This window comes from Rosa rugosa, chromosome 6 (assembly GCF_958449725.1).
Source record: "Rosa rugosa chromosome 6, drRosRugo1.1, whole genome shotgun sequence".
NCBI classification, from domain to species: Eukaryota; Viridiplantae; Streptophyta; class Magnoliopsida; order Rosales; family Rosaceae; genus Rosa; species Rosa rugosa.
In genome coordinates, this window is record NC_084825.1 from 32,817,694 (window position 1) to 32,836,401 (window position 18,708).

The 18,708-nt window shown below is 39.2% G+C and overlaps 2 protein-coding genes across 2 annotated transcripts; one reads left to right on the forward strand and one right to left on the reverse strand.

Moving 5' to 3' along the window:
• Positions 1-14,064: 14,064 nt before the first annotated feature.
• LOC133717262 (uncharacterized) lies at positions 14,065-15,940 on the forward strand. Its single transcript, XM_062143946.1, has 7 exons — positions 14,065-14,382; positions 14,497-14,553; positions 14,637-14,762; positions 15,170-15,242; positions 15,313-15,405; positions 15,520-15,633; positions 15,713-15,940. The coding sequence occupies exons 1-7, from the start codon at positions 14,222-14,224 to the stop codon at positions 15,764-15,766; spliced, it is 678 nt and encodes a 225-aa protein (XP_061999930.1). The 5' UTR covers positions 14,065-14,221; the 3' UTR covers positions 15,767-15,940.
• An 89-nt stretch (positions 15,941-16,029) lies between these two features.
• LOC133717263 (proteasome subunit beta type-1) lies at positions 16,030-18,708 on the reverse strand. The gene is made up of 7 exons (XM_062143947.1): positions 18,535-18,708; positions 18,325-18,432; positions 17,257-17,338; positions 16,952-17,081; positions 16,726-16,868; positions 16,535-16,621; positions 16,030-16,442 (listed from the first exon to the last, which is right to left on the reverse strand). The coding sequence occupies exons 1-7, from the start codon at positions 18,579-18,581 to the stop codon at positions 16,368-16,370; spliced, it is 672 nt and encodes a 223-aa protein (XP_061999931.1). The 5' UTR covers positions 18,582-18,708; the 3' UTR covers positions 16,030-16,367.

Sequence of the window (18,708 nt, forward strand, 5' to 3'; positions counted from 1 at the left end):
GCTACGAAATCGGCAATTTATGTAATATTGCCCCGTCAGATTTCTTGTATTCCTAATTCGTCCCCTATACTTTTTAAGAATTGTATTTCCGGCCCTCCTTTTTTTTTTTCTTTTTCATGACGTATGGCACGTTTAATAAAGTTATAAACTGCCCACAAGGCCACAACAATTTATAATCTCAGAGTTTTAGTCTTTTCTTTTTGTTGTGAATTTATTTCTCTTTTTTTTTTTTTTTGACAAAGTAATAGAGATTTCATTTAATCCCAAAGCCAGAACGGCACATACAAATAAGCCCTATATGCTTGTACCCTACATCAGTGGTCAAGCAGGTAAAGGAATACGGGTACCATCCACTAGTACAATGAAGTTCACTTATTTGAAAGCCTACAAACTATGACAATTCCATCAACACAAAGAAAACTATTGTGAATCTCCCTTCGTCAATGCACTCAATTGTGGTACTCCGGAAGATTCATTAACTAGGTGTAAAAAGAACCCATAGCTTGTAGACTAGAAACACACGAAGTGTCCTGATTGGGCCGAAACCCACTAGGTTCCCCAAAATGTAGGGAGTTATTTAGAAAAAACTAAATCTGTAGCAATTAGGCAAAATTTAGAAAGAAAAAAACTTAAAAACTTAAATGAGGCCCAAGAGGGCAGCCTCAAGGAAGGTCAACTCCAAGCCCAACAAAACTGGCTTGACCCAGGCCCAGTCATCATCTCTTCTACCCTGCAATTGAAACGAAGCCGCAGCTCAACCGCTGCCACGCCTCCATGCCGCGCACCACGACTCGTGCCGCCTTGATTCCTACCGCCACGACCTTCGTCGTCATCAGAATCACACGACCCGACCCATGCCGCCATGGATTCATGAAAGCAAAAAGCTAGGCAGCCCGACCGCAAACGTATCAGAGATCACACACAGGAATCCACCACCACACCACCTTGCCAAGATTTGGAGCCAAACCTCCCAAGAAGAACAGTCCCCGAGCAAATAGTCCTCGTCCGGCAGCCGACCACACACGTCAGAGAAGCCAGAGGCCAGCCCAGACGGCTGCCACCACCGGACGAGGTTAATCTCACCGAATCAAAAGAGTCGGCCTTTAGATGCCGCCAAGGCTTAGGGTTTTCTGCTTTAGTGGCATTGGCTGTAGTTGCAGTGTTTTACCCACCCAACAATCTTTATAGAATTTGTGAATTTATTTCTCGAAAGGTTTTGTTGTGAATTTATTTCTCGATAGGTTTAGAAAGATTTTTTTTTTTTTTTTTATAGTAAAGCTTGATTTCTTATAGGCACGGGATGTAACTGATTCAATCTGATAGTTTCGTAAGTTTTAAAAAAAATTATAGATTCTAGTATCGCTACACTATGAGTTATCAACTCTAATCTCTTCAAATTAATTCATAAGAGTATCTGTAATGACTTCCTATTTGAGCTCTTTAGTTAAAATTTAGGAAAAATAAAACTGCTCCAACCATGTTCCTAGAGTAGAGAAATCGTTAGTTTGACAAAGAATGTGACTCCTAACAGCTCATAACACATTAAATATCCAATTTTTCATAATAAGTGTTTGAGCCCAAAAGTAATTTTGGCAAGATCCTTTAGTGGATTTAGCGTAGCGGGCCAATACCTGCGGCCCAAAAATAAGCCTACTTGGGTTTGGGTTACAGCTTCACCCATTCCAAGATTATCCATAAGGAAAACGAGCCCTTATTGGAGTCAAGTAGCGGAGATTGAATACGAAACTTCAATCAATAATCCTTCTATGGCAATGAACAGTCGAAACCCTAGGTATAAATACCAAGTTTCAAGGACGAATTACACACAACTCTCAAATCAACTAATCGCACAGATTATCAAGCCTCCCCGGAGCAAACCTTCAACCTAGTTGAAACCCAGCGACCGTACTTTTAGTCCTAGTCTCCCTAAGAGCCGACTGTTAGTGCTACTGCCATTGATACTACCAGCGAAGCAAGGGTAACGCCCTCGCAACCCAGCGAAGCTAACGATACGCTTTAGCAAACCCGTGCTTTCTCCAAACTTCCCAGTGATTGCTCTGCTCAACCTACAACGTTGAGTATCGATTCGGTGACGCGAAGAGATCACAACCAAAGCCCTAACCCGTAAGGCAAGAAGTCCTTTTCCGGAAGGCAGAGAAAAGAGCCTTGTGACGAGGTTGGTGCTCTCCTCGTCCATAGCGCTTGATTCAAGAAGTCAGGTCAAGGGATGCCCGACGACTGCACCCCACGGTGCTGGCACGCCTGCGCACACGCTCAAAATAGATAGTTTGTACGCCAACTGGTTTTGGAGCCAAACAATAAGTATTGTTGTTAGAAGTAAATAATAGTTATGACTCTAGAGTGTTATATTAGAATTCCCTTCAAATAAGCGTGGTCGAGTTAGTAATAATTTATATAAGGGTGCGGCTATTGTCACCCTATCATTTTCTTTGTTCACCCTACTTACTCATTACACCCTACTTGTTCACCATTTATATAAATGTTCTAAAAAAATGATTTTATAAATAAACCCTTATGATTATGAACTGCCCCTTGTAGACTTCCACACTCAGTCAGGCTAAGCATTCTCAATATTCGAGTTATACCAATAAGAGGCGACCCATAAACCCTTATGATTACCATCTAAATATGAGTTTTTTTTTTAACAAATTACATATAAGTTATTGACAAAAGATGACTTAACAAATACATCCATTAAAGATTGAATTAAACATATAAGGACTAAATCTTATAAATAAGGACAATATGCTCTTCACTTGCCACATGTCATGAGTTAATTTACTTTTTTACCCTTAACTACTTCTTTTGACTTCTAATCTCTTTACAATGATTAAATTTTACAAATAAGGACAATCTACTCTCCACTTGCCACATGTCATGATTTAATTTATTTTTAACTATTTCTTTTGACTTTTAATCCCTTTATGTAACTTTTTCTTTTTCTGAGAATAATCAAGTTATGTTACTTTTTTTTTTTTTTTTTTTTTTTTTTTCTGAGAGTGATTCATTTATGTTACTTTTTTTTTTTCTTCTAAGAACAATCCGTTTATGTTACTTTTTTTTTTTAGAATAATCCCTTTATGTTATTACTTTTTTTCTTTTTTTGAGAACAATCCATTTATGTTACTCTTTTTTTTTTTTCTTGAGAATTTACGTTACTTTACAAAACCTCACTCTCCTACTACTCTCATCTCATCGCCTAATCCTGCTACTGCACTCATACTCGTCCAGTTCTGCTACTGCACTTGTACTCGTGTTCTACTATTGCACTTGTGATCGCCTAATCCTGCTACTGCACTCGTCCAATCTTGTTATTGCATTCACACTCGTCCAGTTCTGCTACTCGTGTTCTGCTACTGTACTCGTCATCGCCCAATCCTGCTACTGGACGAGTATGAGTAGCAGAACTGGACGAGTGTTCTGCTACTGTACTCGTCATCGCCCAATTCTGCTACTGTACTCGTCCAATCCTGCTACTGCACTCGTCTAATCCTGCTACTGCACTCGTCCAATCCTGCTACTGCACTCGCTGCTACTGCACTCGTCTAATCCTGCTACTGTACTCGTCTAATCCTGCTACTGCACTCGCTGCACTTATACTCGTCCAGTTCTACTACTGCACTCGTCATTACCTAATCCTGCTACTGCACTCGTCCAATCCTGCTACTGTACTCATACTCGTCCAGTTCTGCTACTGCACTTGTACTCATGTTCTGCTACTGCACTCCTACTCGTCCAGTTCTGCTACTGCACTTGTACTCGTGTTTAGAGATGATTTAAAGCATACACCGATATTGGATAAAGAAAATGACATATTTAAACATCAAATGCAAGCCACAATAAATTGAATCACCAGAAAATGACATATTTAAACATCAAATGCAAGCCACAATAATTTTAGAAAATTACATAGTAGTAGCAGTAGTAGGAGCAAGAGCAGGAGCAAGAGCAGGAGCAAGAGTAAGAGCAACAGCAGTAGCAATTATATATGTCAATCCATAAATGAAATTGAAGCCTCCGGTTGAATATCGGGTTATGAGTAGGATAATCAAGTAATGAAAACCCTATTTGGACAAAAAATTTGAAACATTTCTCAGTTTATGACCTCATCCTTGAGCCACGCAATTCTAATCTTCTGTTTATCAAATATCTCCACTATATTCTACAACCCTGCTTATGTTACATTCTCTCATCAACGTAATTCTGTATTTGTAATATCCAAATCATGCAAAGCAATCCTTAACTTCTATTCCAAAACAAAATTATGCTTGAACAAAGGTATCCTTCTTCTAAGCTCCAAACCTATCTCCTATGGCTAAAGCTAGTATGAGTATAGTACTATATCTACACCACCACAATGAGAAACCAAATTCAACAAAATCAATACATTACCAAACAAAACCAATTTCTGACATACATACAATCCAAATTAACTATAAGCTACAATATAACTATTAGGATTCAAAAAAGATTTAAACTTTATGAACCAGTTGAAGCACTATAACATACTTGGTGACTATAATCTGCTCAAACAGCACCTTCACCATATCAATCCCACGATTCACTCTCAGCAAATTCCTCGCATGATACCACGCCTTTCTCACAGTGCCCGCCTCCATATCCCGGTCCACCAACCTAATATGATTAGAATGAAGGCAAAATCCATGTCTGTGCCAAACGTGGTGATTGGTGTGCAATCTGGGTTGGTTTGTGAAAAAGAAGGGCATTCTTTTGGGTTCCCAGTATGATTAGAATGAAGGAAAAATCCGTGTCTGTGCCAAACATGGTGATTGGTGTGCAATCTGGGTTGGTTGTCGAGATTGATTTCGACGCTTCGGCCAGATCATGCACCTATATATATAATCATCCCCAAGTCCATCAAATTCACCTTCAATTTCTTCCGATTCCGATCAAACACAAATCTGAAAACAATAAAAAGCTCGTACCATTGCTACGTAGTCCATCTCGGCGAACAGCGGCGAGACGAGAGAACACGCCTGCGAGAACAGCGACGTTTTGCGTTTTGGGATTATGCCCAGTGGCATGAGCATAAATTGTAATGAAAATTGGACATTTTAGTCATTTTCTATCAAAATTAGAAGTCAGGCCTGTTTAATTTGATTTTGGGCTTGAGCTTGTGTCCTTATTTGTATAAAACAAATGGGAAAAATTCACCAACGGTGTCTGGACACTTAGGGGACTTTCAGAATGATACCTGAACTTACAAAGTTATCAATGTGATACCTGGACTCATTTTTTCGTATCAACATCGTACCTATGACCAATTTCTGTAACGGCTCCGTGATGGAAATTGGACGTAGGTATCACATTGATACGAAAAAATGAGTCCAGGTATCACATTGATAACTTTGTAAGTTCAGGTATCATTCTGAAAGTCCCCAAGTGTCCAGACACCGTTGGTGAATTTTTCCCAATTTTGCACGTGCGATGCATGTGAGTCACTTAATGAAGACAAAAGGACCGATTTACCCTCAAATTATTTCTTTCTTTTTTTTTTTTTTTTCTTTATTCTTCTTTCTTTCTTTCTTTATTTCTTTCTTCTTCTTCTTTTCTGGTTTCTTCTTCCCCTGATTTGAATCATCAAGATTCAAATAATCTTGCTCGTCTGATTCCCACCGCCGATCGCCGATCAAACACCGTCGCTGCGTCTCAATCCACCTTCATGCACCACAGATGTTTCTGGTTCCCCCAACTTCAAATCCTATAGCAAATTGAAATTGTGCATTGAGGCTTCACCGCTCACTCCGAGTTCATCCCCGCCGCCGCCGCCAATGACTTGACCACTACCACTCTCGTTCTCTCCTCCGACCCCCTTTTATACACCATTGATCAGAAACTCAGACCCCGCCAGCCCTCCACTCTCAAATCACAGCTCCAATCCCACCCCTCCATCCTCTCCTTCGTTCCCGACATGCAACACCACCTCCACACCATCCTCACCTGCAACTTCATCGGTTTAGCCGACAACTTCGGCCTCTAGCCCAACTTCGATCAGAGGCAATTTTAGGCAGACAAAGATTAACAACTTCGGCCTCCACACCATCCTCACCTGCAGAAAATTTGAGCTGTTCTTATTCACCAACTTCGCCACTCCGCTACTACCCACCATTGTGCCTCGCCGATTAGTAGACAAAGAACTCGGAGCCTCTACCATCGAGAAATTGAGGCTCACGTTCTGCGTGTCCTGCGCGGCGGATATCGGCATCGTCGGAGAAAATGTTGTATGAACATAAATTTAGTTTGGGTTCCACGGTGGCAGCTAGTCGAGCTCGTTGATTGCGGCCTTGGCTTTCTTGATTAGCCAATCGACGACCTTGCTAGGCTGGTCGTATCCAAGCCGGTCCTGCATGTCGTAGAATTGAATGGCGGTGTGGGTGACGAGCCTGATGCTGCGGTCCCTGGGGCCTTTAGTGGTGCAAACCTTGTTGTGGCGGTCCTTCCGGCCGGTGGCCCTTAGAACGTGGCCTTGAGCCTCCACGATTTCGCTAGCGGTGGAGGAAGAAGCAATCCTTATCCCCAAACCCAATCGAAAAGCAGCGGAGGACGATGTTGTTGTGCGGTGGTGGAGGTTGTTGTGGTCAAGTCATTGGCGACAGCGGCGGGGATGAACTTGGAGTGAGCGGTGAAGCCTCAATGCACAATTTCAATTTGCCATAGGATTTGAAGTTGGGGGAACCAGAAACATCTGTGGTGCATGAAGGTGGATTCAGACGCAGCGGCGGTGTTTGATCGGCGCTCGGCGGTGGGAATCGGACGAGAAAGAAAGAAAGAAAGAAGAATAAAGAAAAAAAGAAAAGAAAAGAAAGAAAGAATTTGAGGGTAAATCGGTCCTTTTGTCTTCATTAAGTGCTCACGTGCATCGCACGTGCAAAATTGGGAAAAATTCACCAACGGTGTCTGGACACTTAGGGGACTTTCAAAATGATACCTGAACTTACAAAGTTATCAATGTGATACCTGGACTCATTTTTTCGTATCAATGTGATACCTACGGCTAATTTCCGTCACGGAGCCGTTACGGAAATTGGTCATAGGTACGACGTTGATAAGAAAAAATGAGTCCAGGTATCACATTGATAACTTTGTAAGTTCAGGTATCATTCTGAAAGTCCCCTAAGTGTCCAGACACCGTTGGTGAATTTTTCCCAAAACAAATTGAATGTGGGTTTTCTGTGTTTATATCTTTGGTCAGGTGCTACTATGTAATTTTCTATTTTTTTTTTCTTTTATCTAATAATTAATTTTTTAGAATTTTAGTAATCTTCATTCAAGTTTGAAATATTACATAAAAAAAATTTTAAATAGCTAAATTTATTTCAAGACTTTACGCCTAAAATTGTTTCAACTCCTAGAGTTCTAATTTGATCACGTATACCCCTATACACTTCAATAATTCAATTTGATCAATCATAACCATCAATAAACTAATTCTTCAATTATGTCCATCAATTATTCATATTGCAAGTCCACATGTGCTAATTTTAGTCTTGATGATGCAAGTGTTGTGTTCTTGGGTGAAACGGCCAAAAGTTAGTTTGAGTAGGCTCACCACGTCGATCAACAGTTTTGTGAAGAAATTAATGGATTAGATGAGAGTCAGCTATGATTGATCAAATTAGAGAATACAATGACACATATATATGTGTCATTGTATTCTCTAATTTGATTAAAAATTCGAAAACAGAAACGATTTTGTCTTTAAAGTTCGGGATGTAATGACTTTAGCTCGATAGATCATATAAATATAGAAATCCATTGATTAATTATGCAAAAGACAAGGATTCAAATTTCGATTTCGGTACTTCAAATTTAAGGAAATTTTGGAGAAAGTTTCGATTTTGGTGGAAATTTCGGTTTAAAATAAAGAAATCACATTAATTGCATTTATAAAATGATATTTTTGAATGAAATTTTTACATAGACAAAACTAACCTATAATAAACCTATTTACAATGTAACCCTTTTAAAATTGTACGTTTATAATAAAATTGTGATATGTTGAGCCAAGACTCGAAGAAGAAAGAACATATTCGAAGAACGGAGAACATTTAAAAAGAACCTTTGTTAATGTAAGTTATGATAAACCTATTTACAATGTAACTTCTAATAAACCTACATTAACATATAACAAATAACATATTGCAAAGAACAGAGGTTAATTTTATTATAGGAATTCAATGTAACCTCATCTTTTTGGTTAATAACAAAGAGCATATTTATGCAATTAACAAAAGCTATATAAAAAAAAAGGTCCCTTATCTACAGTGTAACCCAACAAGTCATTATATTGAGTTCCTAAATCTATTGAGTCAAGACTCGAAGAAAGTGATTCAAACTCATTTAGAGACAAATGCTTATCTCGTCTTCCTTGTGTATCTCCCGTACTTGATTGCAAATAAAATCAAAATTTAATATTTTCTTTATGAAAGTATGAAGTAAAAGAACTCATTGTCGGTGACATACAAAATTTCACAAAAATTTCGGGGAAAATTTGAACAAAATTTCGGTGTGAATTTTTAAATATATTTTTTGTGTGTAGATATTGCGGAAATTAAGAATTTTGCATAAATGAACGGAAAATTTTGGAAAACTTCGGGAAACTCCTGACGAAAATGATATAGCATATGAATCATTTCAGTATTTCAAAATTACGGAAATTTTGGAGAAATTTCAATCCTTGGCAAAAGATGAGGATTAAGGAGATCCGAGTCATCTGACCCGTCTTTTATTAAGAGAGAAACGTTTCGATGGTACTTTCCATAAAAAAAAAAGGACTATACTCTCTCTCTCTCTCTCATTTCATCAAACACCTAGTGTGCAAATCAAAAATACAATCTTGCTATCATAAAGTCATTTATTACCAGAGATCTTGGGTCCTATCGGTCTTGGTCGATAAAGATTAATGCTCTCAGTGCGACGGTGTGAGAACATGAAAAGACTTCTGGCATTGTACTGGTTATTGCTTCTTACTCCTCCAGCTTCAGCATTTAGAACGGGAAGCTTCATCAAGAAACAAAATGAAATAATAGAGACGAACAGAAAAACAGAGAGAGAGGATCGATGGGATTGATCTCATCACAAACCCACCACGAAGCGCGCACTCTCTCCCACTTTCCAATTCCCTCATTTTTTGGCCCGGCCCGTACCGAAACATATTTCCTGGCCCAAGATCGGGTATACCTAAAAACTGGCCCGTGCCTAGGTTTTTCCTCTCTCACAAACCCACCACAAAGCGCGCGCACTCCCACTTTCCAATTCCCTCATTTTTTGGAGCGAGACATTCACCCTTTCCCCCTTTCACAAACCCCCCCCCCTCCAATTCTCTCGCTTTCCCCCTCTCTGATTCTCTCGTTCTCCCTTATGGTGTATGTGATTTTGAATTTCGTTGGGGGAGTCCCGTTCCCGTTCACAGAAATTTCGAGCAAAATTTCTGGGAGATTTCGAACAAAAATACGGAAGAAGATCAAAATTGAAGAGATAGCACAGTTATTTCTCCTTCCTCTCAGGGCGTTGCTATAAACATGATTACCTTCATTCATAATCTTCTTTAGTGATTCATGTACTGCCATACTAGAGAAATAATGTAGTCTTGTGGTTTAACTGGTTACCAAGTACATGGCGGTGGTTATTCTTAATAACTACACGTCATTTGATACTGCAATTAACTCGGACGTTGTATACTAATATGGCACTCAATAAAACATCTAATACAGATTATTAAGGAGCAAATAAACTCTAATCTGGGTAGATTCTTGGCGAGGTGCTGCACCACGAGTCCCTAATTCTAGAATTTCTTTGCACTCAATTTGGTTGAATCACACCCAATAAACCATATATACACTATGAATCAGGCAACAATGAAACTTTAATCTCAGTTGGCTTGGTGAGCTGCCACCCAAGTGCTCAACCAAATCTGGTGGCCGGTGCCTATTCGGTTTTAATCTAGTGGGTTTAATTGTTTTTCTTTTTAATTTTATTATGAGGGTAAGATAGGAATTAAAATTTCACAAAAATTATGGGAGGTTCAAAGAGTAAATTAGGAGGTATGAATAGAACCACCCTTTTAAAATTACAGAAATTTTGGAAAAATTTCAATCATTGACAAAAGATGAGGATTAAGGAGAATAGGAGATCTGAGTCATCCGACCCGTCTTTTATTAAAGAGAGAAACGTTTCGATGGTACTTTCCATAAAAAAAAAACGACTGTACTCTATCTCTCTCTCTCTCATTTCATCAAACACCTAGTGTGCAAATCAAAACTACAATCTTGCTATCATAAAGTCATTGATTCTTATTGGTCTTCGTCGATAGAGAACGCTCTCAGTGCGACGATGTGAGAACGGGAAGGGACTTCTGGCATTGTACTGGTTATTGCTTCGTGCTCCTCCAGCTTCAGCATTTATAACAGGAAGCTCCATCAAGAAACGAAACGAAATAGTAGAGACGAACAGAAAAAGAGAGAGAGAGAGAGAGGATCGATGGGCATTCATACCCATTTCGATTTCAGTTGTTGATTTTTATCACAGAGACGTTCGTCAAGAAAAAAGAACTGAGAGAGATTGAAAAGAGGAAGACTGAAGAAGAAGACGAACTTAAATGAGAAAGAGCGCCCCACTCGCTAAATAGTGTACCACTTACGATGCCGTTTTCTAACTAACTTTTGTCTGCACTCTGCATCGTCCTCACTCACTAAATTTAACTAACATCTGACATGTTTATTAAATTGCCCACAAAATCACAGCTTTTTTTGTTTGTTTGAAAGAAACGAGAACACTTTTATTCTCGGACTCAATTATAGTCGTTTAATAAAGTATCAACCAAAAAACTTGGTGGGAAAATGAAAGAATCATAACAAGGTTTATTTTTAAGAGCACAGCTAGCTAGATGATGAGTTATCTCATTCTTCTCTCTATAATATGTTTGAAGTAGCAACTAGATAGTTGGAGGAGAGCAAGGTTTAAGTATTTGTTGAGTAGTCTCAAAGTTTAGTCAAATATCCTGAGGTTGTGCTAGGGCATGAACCAATTCAAGAAAATCGGACTCAAACGTTCGAACAAATGAAAAATCCAAAGAGCGTGCCAAAGAAACAGCCTCAAAGCCAGCTAGAGCTTCAATATGCACAGGTGTACAAACTTGAGAAACACTTAACCCCCTTCAACCTAGAACCATTACTATCCCTAGCAATCACCCCGATACCATCTTCCAAAGTAATGGCATTAAAAGCACCGTCTAGACAAATACTTACCCAACCTGGTAGAGGCTTTTGCCATTAGATTCGAGTGCGACCAGCTTTTGGAGAAGTATGATTGGCTGCACGGAAGCTCTGTAGTTAAGAGTTAGCTATCCCATAGAATGATTTGTTGTGGTTTGCATTCCTTCATAGTCCACAATTTGTCATTTCTACTTTTCCATGTGAACCATAACAATACCAACAGCTCTGTCCAACTTGATTCGGAGAGCAAATCGGAACAATTTCTCGACAAGCTAGAAAGGAGAGATTGAGGTGATTAACCATAGGACCCAACAGAGAATATATAGGAAACCCTACAATCACTGAAAAGATGGCTAATGGATTCAACTTCTTCTCCACAAGAAGATTGGAACGAGTAGGCAGTAAACCTTTCAGCATTCTCGAAACACACATAGTTGCCTTATTTTCATACTCGAGCTCCAAATTAAAGTATAAAAAAAAATGTATAAATCAAGAACATCTAGAGGGAATCCTCTGACGCAAGTAAGAGTTTTGATGATTGGGTCTCTAATTTGGTTGCTGTGAAAATTAAAGGTTTGGTTGAAGTGACGTTGAACTCTTTTAAATTTTTTATAAAGTTTGATTTTTGTTGTTGTTGAATAAAGCGTGATTTCTTATAGGCACAAACATCCCAAATAATTTAATCATGTAGTTTCATAAGTCCTTAATTACTTTTTTAGGTGTATGTAACGCTACACTATGAACTATCAATTCCAATGTGTTCTAATTGAGTAATAAAAGTATCTGTAATGGACTAGAAATTTTTCTAAGCACCGATGGCGCAAGTGATCAAACACTTATAAGATGATCTCAACTCTTGATATTTATAATTAATTTTTTTAATAACCAAAGAGTGTATTTAATGTAATCCAGCCGTCCATTCATATTGGTGTAAGTGCATGTTCGTGTTTTAAATCATCTCCCGTGATGGACTCCATATTTGAGTTCTTTAGATAAAATTTAAGGAGAAATCACTAAGAGATGCTAATAAGAAGAAATTCATCAAGAAAAACTTCTGAACAACTTTAGCAAACAAAAGTATGGGGTTCTGGCTCTCTCTAAAACCTAGCCGCTGGGGCTATGGTTCTCTAATCCGGCGACCGATTCTGGTCTCCATCCTAAGTGGGGATTTGTTCTCCACACTCTGTGGTTTTTGTATCCACTCTCCAATGCAGGCTTTTTCCGATGACCTCTTAGCATTGTCCACGCGATGCGATCAGGGTATCACCACCATATCTCCTTGGTGTAAAATTGAAGATGATAGTGATCGCCGGATAGATCGGATTGAGATCGGTGATTGGCGTGTGTGGATGTCTAGCTTTCGAATTCGACCACAGAGGGGACGACTCAAACCATTATTCGATCAAATTGTGTGGGCTGACATGATGATTGCGAGGGCGATTTGGGATCGATCTAGATGGTTTTTGGGTGCGCGGTCTGGCGGTCAGAGGCTAGGCTTGATTTGGATTCAAGCTGAATCAAGAGATAAAGAATGGAGGGCCTGCTTAGCGCTGGGTCTGAAGTGGTTTGCAGGCCAGCAGTGGCTAGGCGAATCAATGCCGGCTTTGAAAGGGTCTGTTAGAGTCTTCCACCGTACTGTCACTGTGATCGAAGGCATCCGGTCCCATGGAGTGGCGACAGCAGGCACTGCTCTCCGATCAGAGCATAAGGTGGCGAGGTCATTGATGGCGGAGGATATAATGGTCGTCGGTGAGAAGATCCCTACTTCTGGTGGGGTGTCCAAATCATTTAGGTGGCCCATTTCATGTGGGTGGCCTAAATCAAACAGGCCTGCTATTTCCTTCGTAGTTGGGCATGTTGTTTGGTTTTGGACCCAAGTGTGGCCCCAATTGATAAGCCTGGGTCATTTAGGGTTTCGTATTTGGCACTCCGGAGAATTCTGTCATTTCACTAATGGGCTCGGTTTCTTCAGAGTTTCATCTTTGGAATCTAGGAGGGTGGACTCAGAAAATCACATTTACAGTCTTTCCAAACCTCCTAGCCCAAATGTTAGGGCAAGGAGGAAAAATTTAAGTTTAGTTTTTTACTTTCTGAACTTAGCCTATTTACTATGTTTTGTTTTCATAGTTCTTAGGCTCGCTTTAAAATAAGTGAGCACTGATTGTCTAATGAGTGGTGCTAGCATACCACGTCCTAAACTTGCCCTAGAGTTGGCAAGGGAAGATATGTATCCGTGCCATTCTGGCTTGTGATGAATGGAATTGATTCCCTGGTTAAAAAAAAAAAGGGACTCATAACGTATTAAATATCAATTAATATTGTTGTTAAGGGTAATTAATATTTATGGCTCTAAAATATTAGATTAGGATTCAGCTACCTTATGAATTTTCCTTCAAATGTTTTTTTTTTTTCTGGATGACAGTGGCTCTAAAATATTAGATTAGGATTCAGCTAGCTTATGAATTTTCCTTCAAATGTTTTTTTTTTTTTTCTGGACGACAGTGGCTCTAAAATATTAGATCAGGATTCAGCTAGATTTGAATTTTCCTTCAAATGTTTTTTTTTTCTACTGTATTAATTAAACTAGTTAACCAACGGGCCACGGCTCACTCTTCAAATGTTACAAAAGGAAAGATATTAAGCGTACTTGGAGTTGCTCCTAAAAACTACTTTTAAATTTAATTCTTTAACAAATTTGGTGAAAAAATACCATTTCTCTGTCTCAGGATTTCTATTACAAAATGGGGTCAAAAGTCTTTTAAAAGTTCAAATCTCACGGTCCACACGGAACACATAGGTTGGACCGTGGGGGTGTGAATAAAAGTAGACAAAAAAAAATGTGAGAAATACGCATAAACAGACGATTCCAGACTGCAGGCGCAACACACATACAGAGAGCACAGCACAAAAGAATCAAGTTTCTAAAGCTCTCCCTCTCTCGTAAGCAACAAAAACAAAACCAAAACATGGCTTCCATGGCATACCCCACCCCCTCCTCCTCCTACTCCTGTTGTTACAAGAATCACACCAAACGCAACATCATTCCCTCCATTCCACATATTACGTTCTGTCAGCAGCAGCAGCCTCATCAGAACGACCACAAACCCACCGACCCAGTCGGTCGAAGGTGCTTGATTCTCCTCTCCTCTCCTCTCTTTCATACACACACACAAACCCACATGGTGTTTTTCTTTTTTCTGTTTGAATAAAAATTGCTAACACAGAATTTCTAAATATGAAGGGAGATTATACTGAGGAGCAGCGAATTGGCAGTGGTGGGAGCCATCTTCAACTTCAGGTAAGCATTTCAACTCTTCTTAGCCATCCATCTTCAATTTGGATTTTGGACTGAACCAAACTAATGTGGATTGATGGGTGCAGCGGCAAAAAGCCAGACTATCTTGGGGTGCAGAAAAACCAACCGGCTTTGGCTCTTTGTCCAGCTACTAAGAATTGCATTTCAACCGCGGAGAATGTCACTGACATTGTCCATTATGCCCCTCCCTGGTATGTATATACATACAATGCTTCATCTCTTTCCTTCCATTTTTTTCATGATTGTTAGATATATTCAGTTCTGGGTTCCCCTGCTTGGATTCAGAAATCACAAGCTTTAATGCCATAGTCTTGTTTGACCACTTGAGCTAGGATTTTTTTTTTTTCTCCCTAAGAGAATATTAGAGTAGTTTGAAAATCCATGAAGATGATGGCTGTGTTGAACTTTGACCAAATCGGGGGTCAAACAAGGAAGCTGTACATGAAGAAGATGAAGAAGAAGAAGCCATGTGGGGGACCTAGTTCGAATACTTTTTGTGTTAAATATGCTTACTTTACTTTGCTGCCCATTTGTATCGCACTCACAATACACGCCGACCCATTTGTAAAATGTGCTGCATGTGTTTTTCCTGTTACAGGAACTATAATGGGGGACGTAATAGGAAAAAGCCGGTCAGCAGAGAAGTGGCTATGGAGGAACTTCTCCAAGTGGTAAAATCAAATGCCTTGTGACAATTTGAGTCAGTGAGTGAATCTCAGTTCTAAAACATCCTTTTTGCAGATAAAATCAACAAAGCCGGACAAGTTCACACCGCGGATAATGGAGAAGAAAGATGATTATGTGAGAGTGGAATACCAATCCTCAATCTTAGGGGTAAGTCAAGTGAACCATAACAACCAAAAGGAGAAAGGGACAACTCAATTCTAGGAGTAATCACAATATAGGATACACCCTCGTTTTACTCATGGATTTTCTCTTATTGTACAGTTTGTGGATGATGTTGAGTTTTGGTTTCCACCGGGCAGAGACTCGATAGTGGAGTACAGATCAGCATCCCGGTTAGGCAACTTCGATTTTGACATCAACAGGAAGAGAATCAAGGTGAACACTACAACCAATCTCAGCTTTGCATTTGCATTATAACCATATTCAATTTAACTGATTTCTTACTTCATGATAGGCATTGCGACAAGAGTTAGAGAACAAAGGTTGGGCTTCCAAGGACAGCTTTTGAGAAACCTTTGTTGCTGCTACACAATAAGATGGTGGATTGTACCTTCAAAGTTTATCAAGCATTCACGCAGATAAATCAAATTTTACCAAAATTCAGAATTGTAATCATGTAATGGTTTCTGTATTGATTGTAAGGTTCCAATCAATAAAATCATAGTTCTCAACTTGCTAACAAGTGACAATTTTGCAAAAAATGACAATTTGTTGTCAGTATAGTGCACAACAAAGATGAACCAAATAGAATAAAAGATGATGAACCAACCATGCATAACAAAGATATCCAATATCTCTTACTCAGATAACCCAACAAAAGAGATCGATGTCATTTAACAATCACATGAAATCTGTTTTGCCTGATACCAAACGCAAATGGATAACTCAAAGTGAGCTGCATAAATTATCAGGTTTAATACAAGCAGCAGAACTGCAACGTTTCGTTTAACTAGATGGGAGTTTTTCAAATAGGATTTATCAAAAGCTAAACCACAAGCAACAGTGATGAGATCACTGAATGAACTGTCTTGATTTACGAACAAAGGGTACAGCTTGAAACTCCAATTTTCTGGTTTGGTCAAAACCAGCAGCATGGTTCTGGGTAGAACTCAATCTTTCCTCAGTTCCATGTATTCATGATGAGTGCCACGAGCATTTAGGACATAAATTTCAAGCCTGTCTCCCTGCAAGACATTCAATAAAGGATTAAAAAAAAAAGAGGTGCAAATGAACCTCGGATGAAAGATGGAAAATTCAGAAAGGACCAAAAACTTACAGTGTAGATATCCCTCTCAGTGGCAGATGCAAAAACAGTTTTGACCAAATCAATTGCTTCTCCTTCTGAAAGTGGTGTTACAGCATCCTGCATGTCATAAATTGTATCAGGTAAGTAAAAGAAAATATAATATATAAAGGCCAACAGGATGAAGCAACTAGGAAAAATAGTAATCAGAGATAATAACATACCACGGCAGGCAACAAGAGAGGACTGGGAGACTTCAGTTGGTTATCCAAGAAAGGCATGATGAGTGTGGAACCAGAACCTTGGGCACTATATCCAACCCTCTCATAGGAACCAACAGCATCATATGTGAAGACACAACCCTTCCCTACAGTTTAGATTGAAAAATTAAAATATGTTGGCAGAAAAAGTCTCAACTGGCAACCAAAGCATCAAAATTCTAATATTTACCTTCAGTGTCTAGACCACCCAATACATTAAAGGCGTAATAGGGAAAGAAGCGTTTGTAGTAAAGAGTATTGGAAAGTAGTTGAGCCATTGCAGGGCAGCTCATTTGTTTGTTATGCTGATGCTGATAAATCTGGGGAGAAAATGGTAAAAGGATAAATCATCAGTATTCAGCAACATAACATACTCCAATTTTTTGGTGTCAACAAAACCAATAGCCACTTCATGGCCACCAACATCCAACCACCACTGTATAAAGAGTCCATGAAACAGAAAATAGTATTTTGAATAAGAATTTAAAGCCTCACCAAGTGCTTAGCTGTCAAATGCTTCTGTAAAGCTTTCACATCAGCTTGAAAACCAGAAGAGGCCATAAAAGCTTTGTCCGCTCTGCAAGTTCAAAAGACAACACAAAACATATATCCCAACATCAGTTCTGGGGAAAATAGATTAACATGGACATCCTCTCATCTCCATAAAAGAGTCTCAAGAATCCCAATTATATCAGCATTATATCAGGAAGATGATGAGTACTAAGTCCTGGTTTACACTATCAAGTATCAAGCAAAAGAAAAATGACTGGTTATTCAGTGAGAACATCTACTATCACCGCATCTCTATCAGCAATAACTGGACTTTGAATCACATAGCAAGGCTTAAATGTATTGAGCAGGTATCGTGTAAGAAATAAAAGAGGCAGACAACAATCCTTATATGTCTTACCACTTGAAACAATCCACATCAGTCCATATGCTTTAACTAAAACAATAACAAACTATACTAGTTTATGAGGAAACCCTGGTCCAGCAACTGATCATTAATTCGTTATCCATCACTTCAACTAAAAGAAGAGTCTGATCAAAACTAAGCTGAGGCTCATGCAAAAATTCACTCCAATATGCTAAACATACAACCCTCTGAAATAGACTATTTATGCCCTCCAAGTCACAATCTACCTTAGTTTCGCAACTTTAAGCTCCCCCTTTGGAAAGTATCCGGCTACTATTTCTTCAAGCTGTATTATTCATCCAGCATTCCAAATTGCTTCTAGTTCCTATCTTTAAACTCCCTTTGGAAGTTTCCAGCATTCCAAATTACTTACTTAGGCAGTAGGTGAACCAATTAGCAATAAAGCTGCAAGCTTTACGAACAAAATAATCTAACATCAGAAGAAACTAACTCAACTGTGCCTACCCACAAACCCAACTAGCCTAATTACTGACCAAAAAAATCACAAAAACCCTAAAACCAAAAGTAAAGATTTCCAGGCAACACAAATACCGAAAGCCCGTAAATTGAAGACTGAACCTTCTAATTTCAACACTGTATGCATCAAAATTCCTTAAATTACGAGAGAAAAGAATCGAAGCACATACAATTTGCTGATTTTGGAGTAGCCGCGGGTGAGAATACTGTAACCGGTCGACATCCGAGTATCGGCGGCAATCACACAGTAATCAGCTCCGGCAATCGCCACCACGGATCTGCAAAAATCGCCCAACCCATAAAAATCACCAAAAAAAAAAAAAAAAATTTAATCGCTGAAAAGCGCAGACGAGCTTAGAGTAGATGGAAAAGGAGAGTACCCGCCATTGTTGTCGTAGGGGGACCAGTTAGCGTGCTGCTTCGTCATGGTGGAGTTGGGTTGTTGCAAGATTAGGGCTTTGGAGAAAAGTGAAAGGGTGTGAGCTTGGGGAAGACTCTCTGATGGCTTATTTGTTTGTTTCAGATCCCTCGGTGTCTTTGGCTTCACGAAAGAA

What these genes read in the sequence shown, in the direction of transcription:
- LOC133717262 (XM_062143946.1), top strand. Translation starts at nt 14,222, where the DNA reads ATGGCTTCCATGGCATACCCCACCCCCTCCTCCTCCTACTCCTGTTGT. An exon ending in TGGAGGAACTTCTCCAAGTG is followed by an intron (nt 15,243 to 15,312) that starts GTAAAATCAAAT and finishes TCCTTTTTGCAG; the next exon opens with ATAAAATCAACAAAGCCGGA. An exon ending in ACCAATCCTCAATCTTAGGG is followed by an intron (nt 15,406 to 15,519) that starts GTAAGTCAAGTG and finishes CTTATTGTACAG; the next exon opens with TTTGTGGATGATGTTGAGTT.
- LOC133717263 (XM_062143947.1), bottom strand. Translation starts at nt 18,581, where the DNA reads ATGACGAAGCAGCACGCTAACTGGTCCCCCTACGACAACAATGGCGG. An exon ending in CCCTACGACAACAATGGCGG is followed by an intron (nt 18,433 to 18,534) that starts GTACTCTCCTTT and finishes CGATTTTTGCAG; the next exon opens with ATCCGTGGTGGCGATTGCCG. An exon ending in GGGTGGTCTAGACACTGAAG is followed by an intron (nt 16,869 to 16,951) that starts GTAAATATTAGA and finishes TCTAAACTGTAG; the next exon opens with GGAAGGGTTGTGTCTTCACA.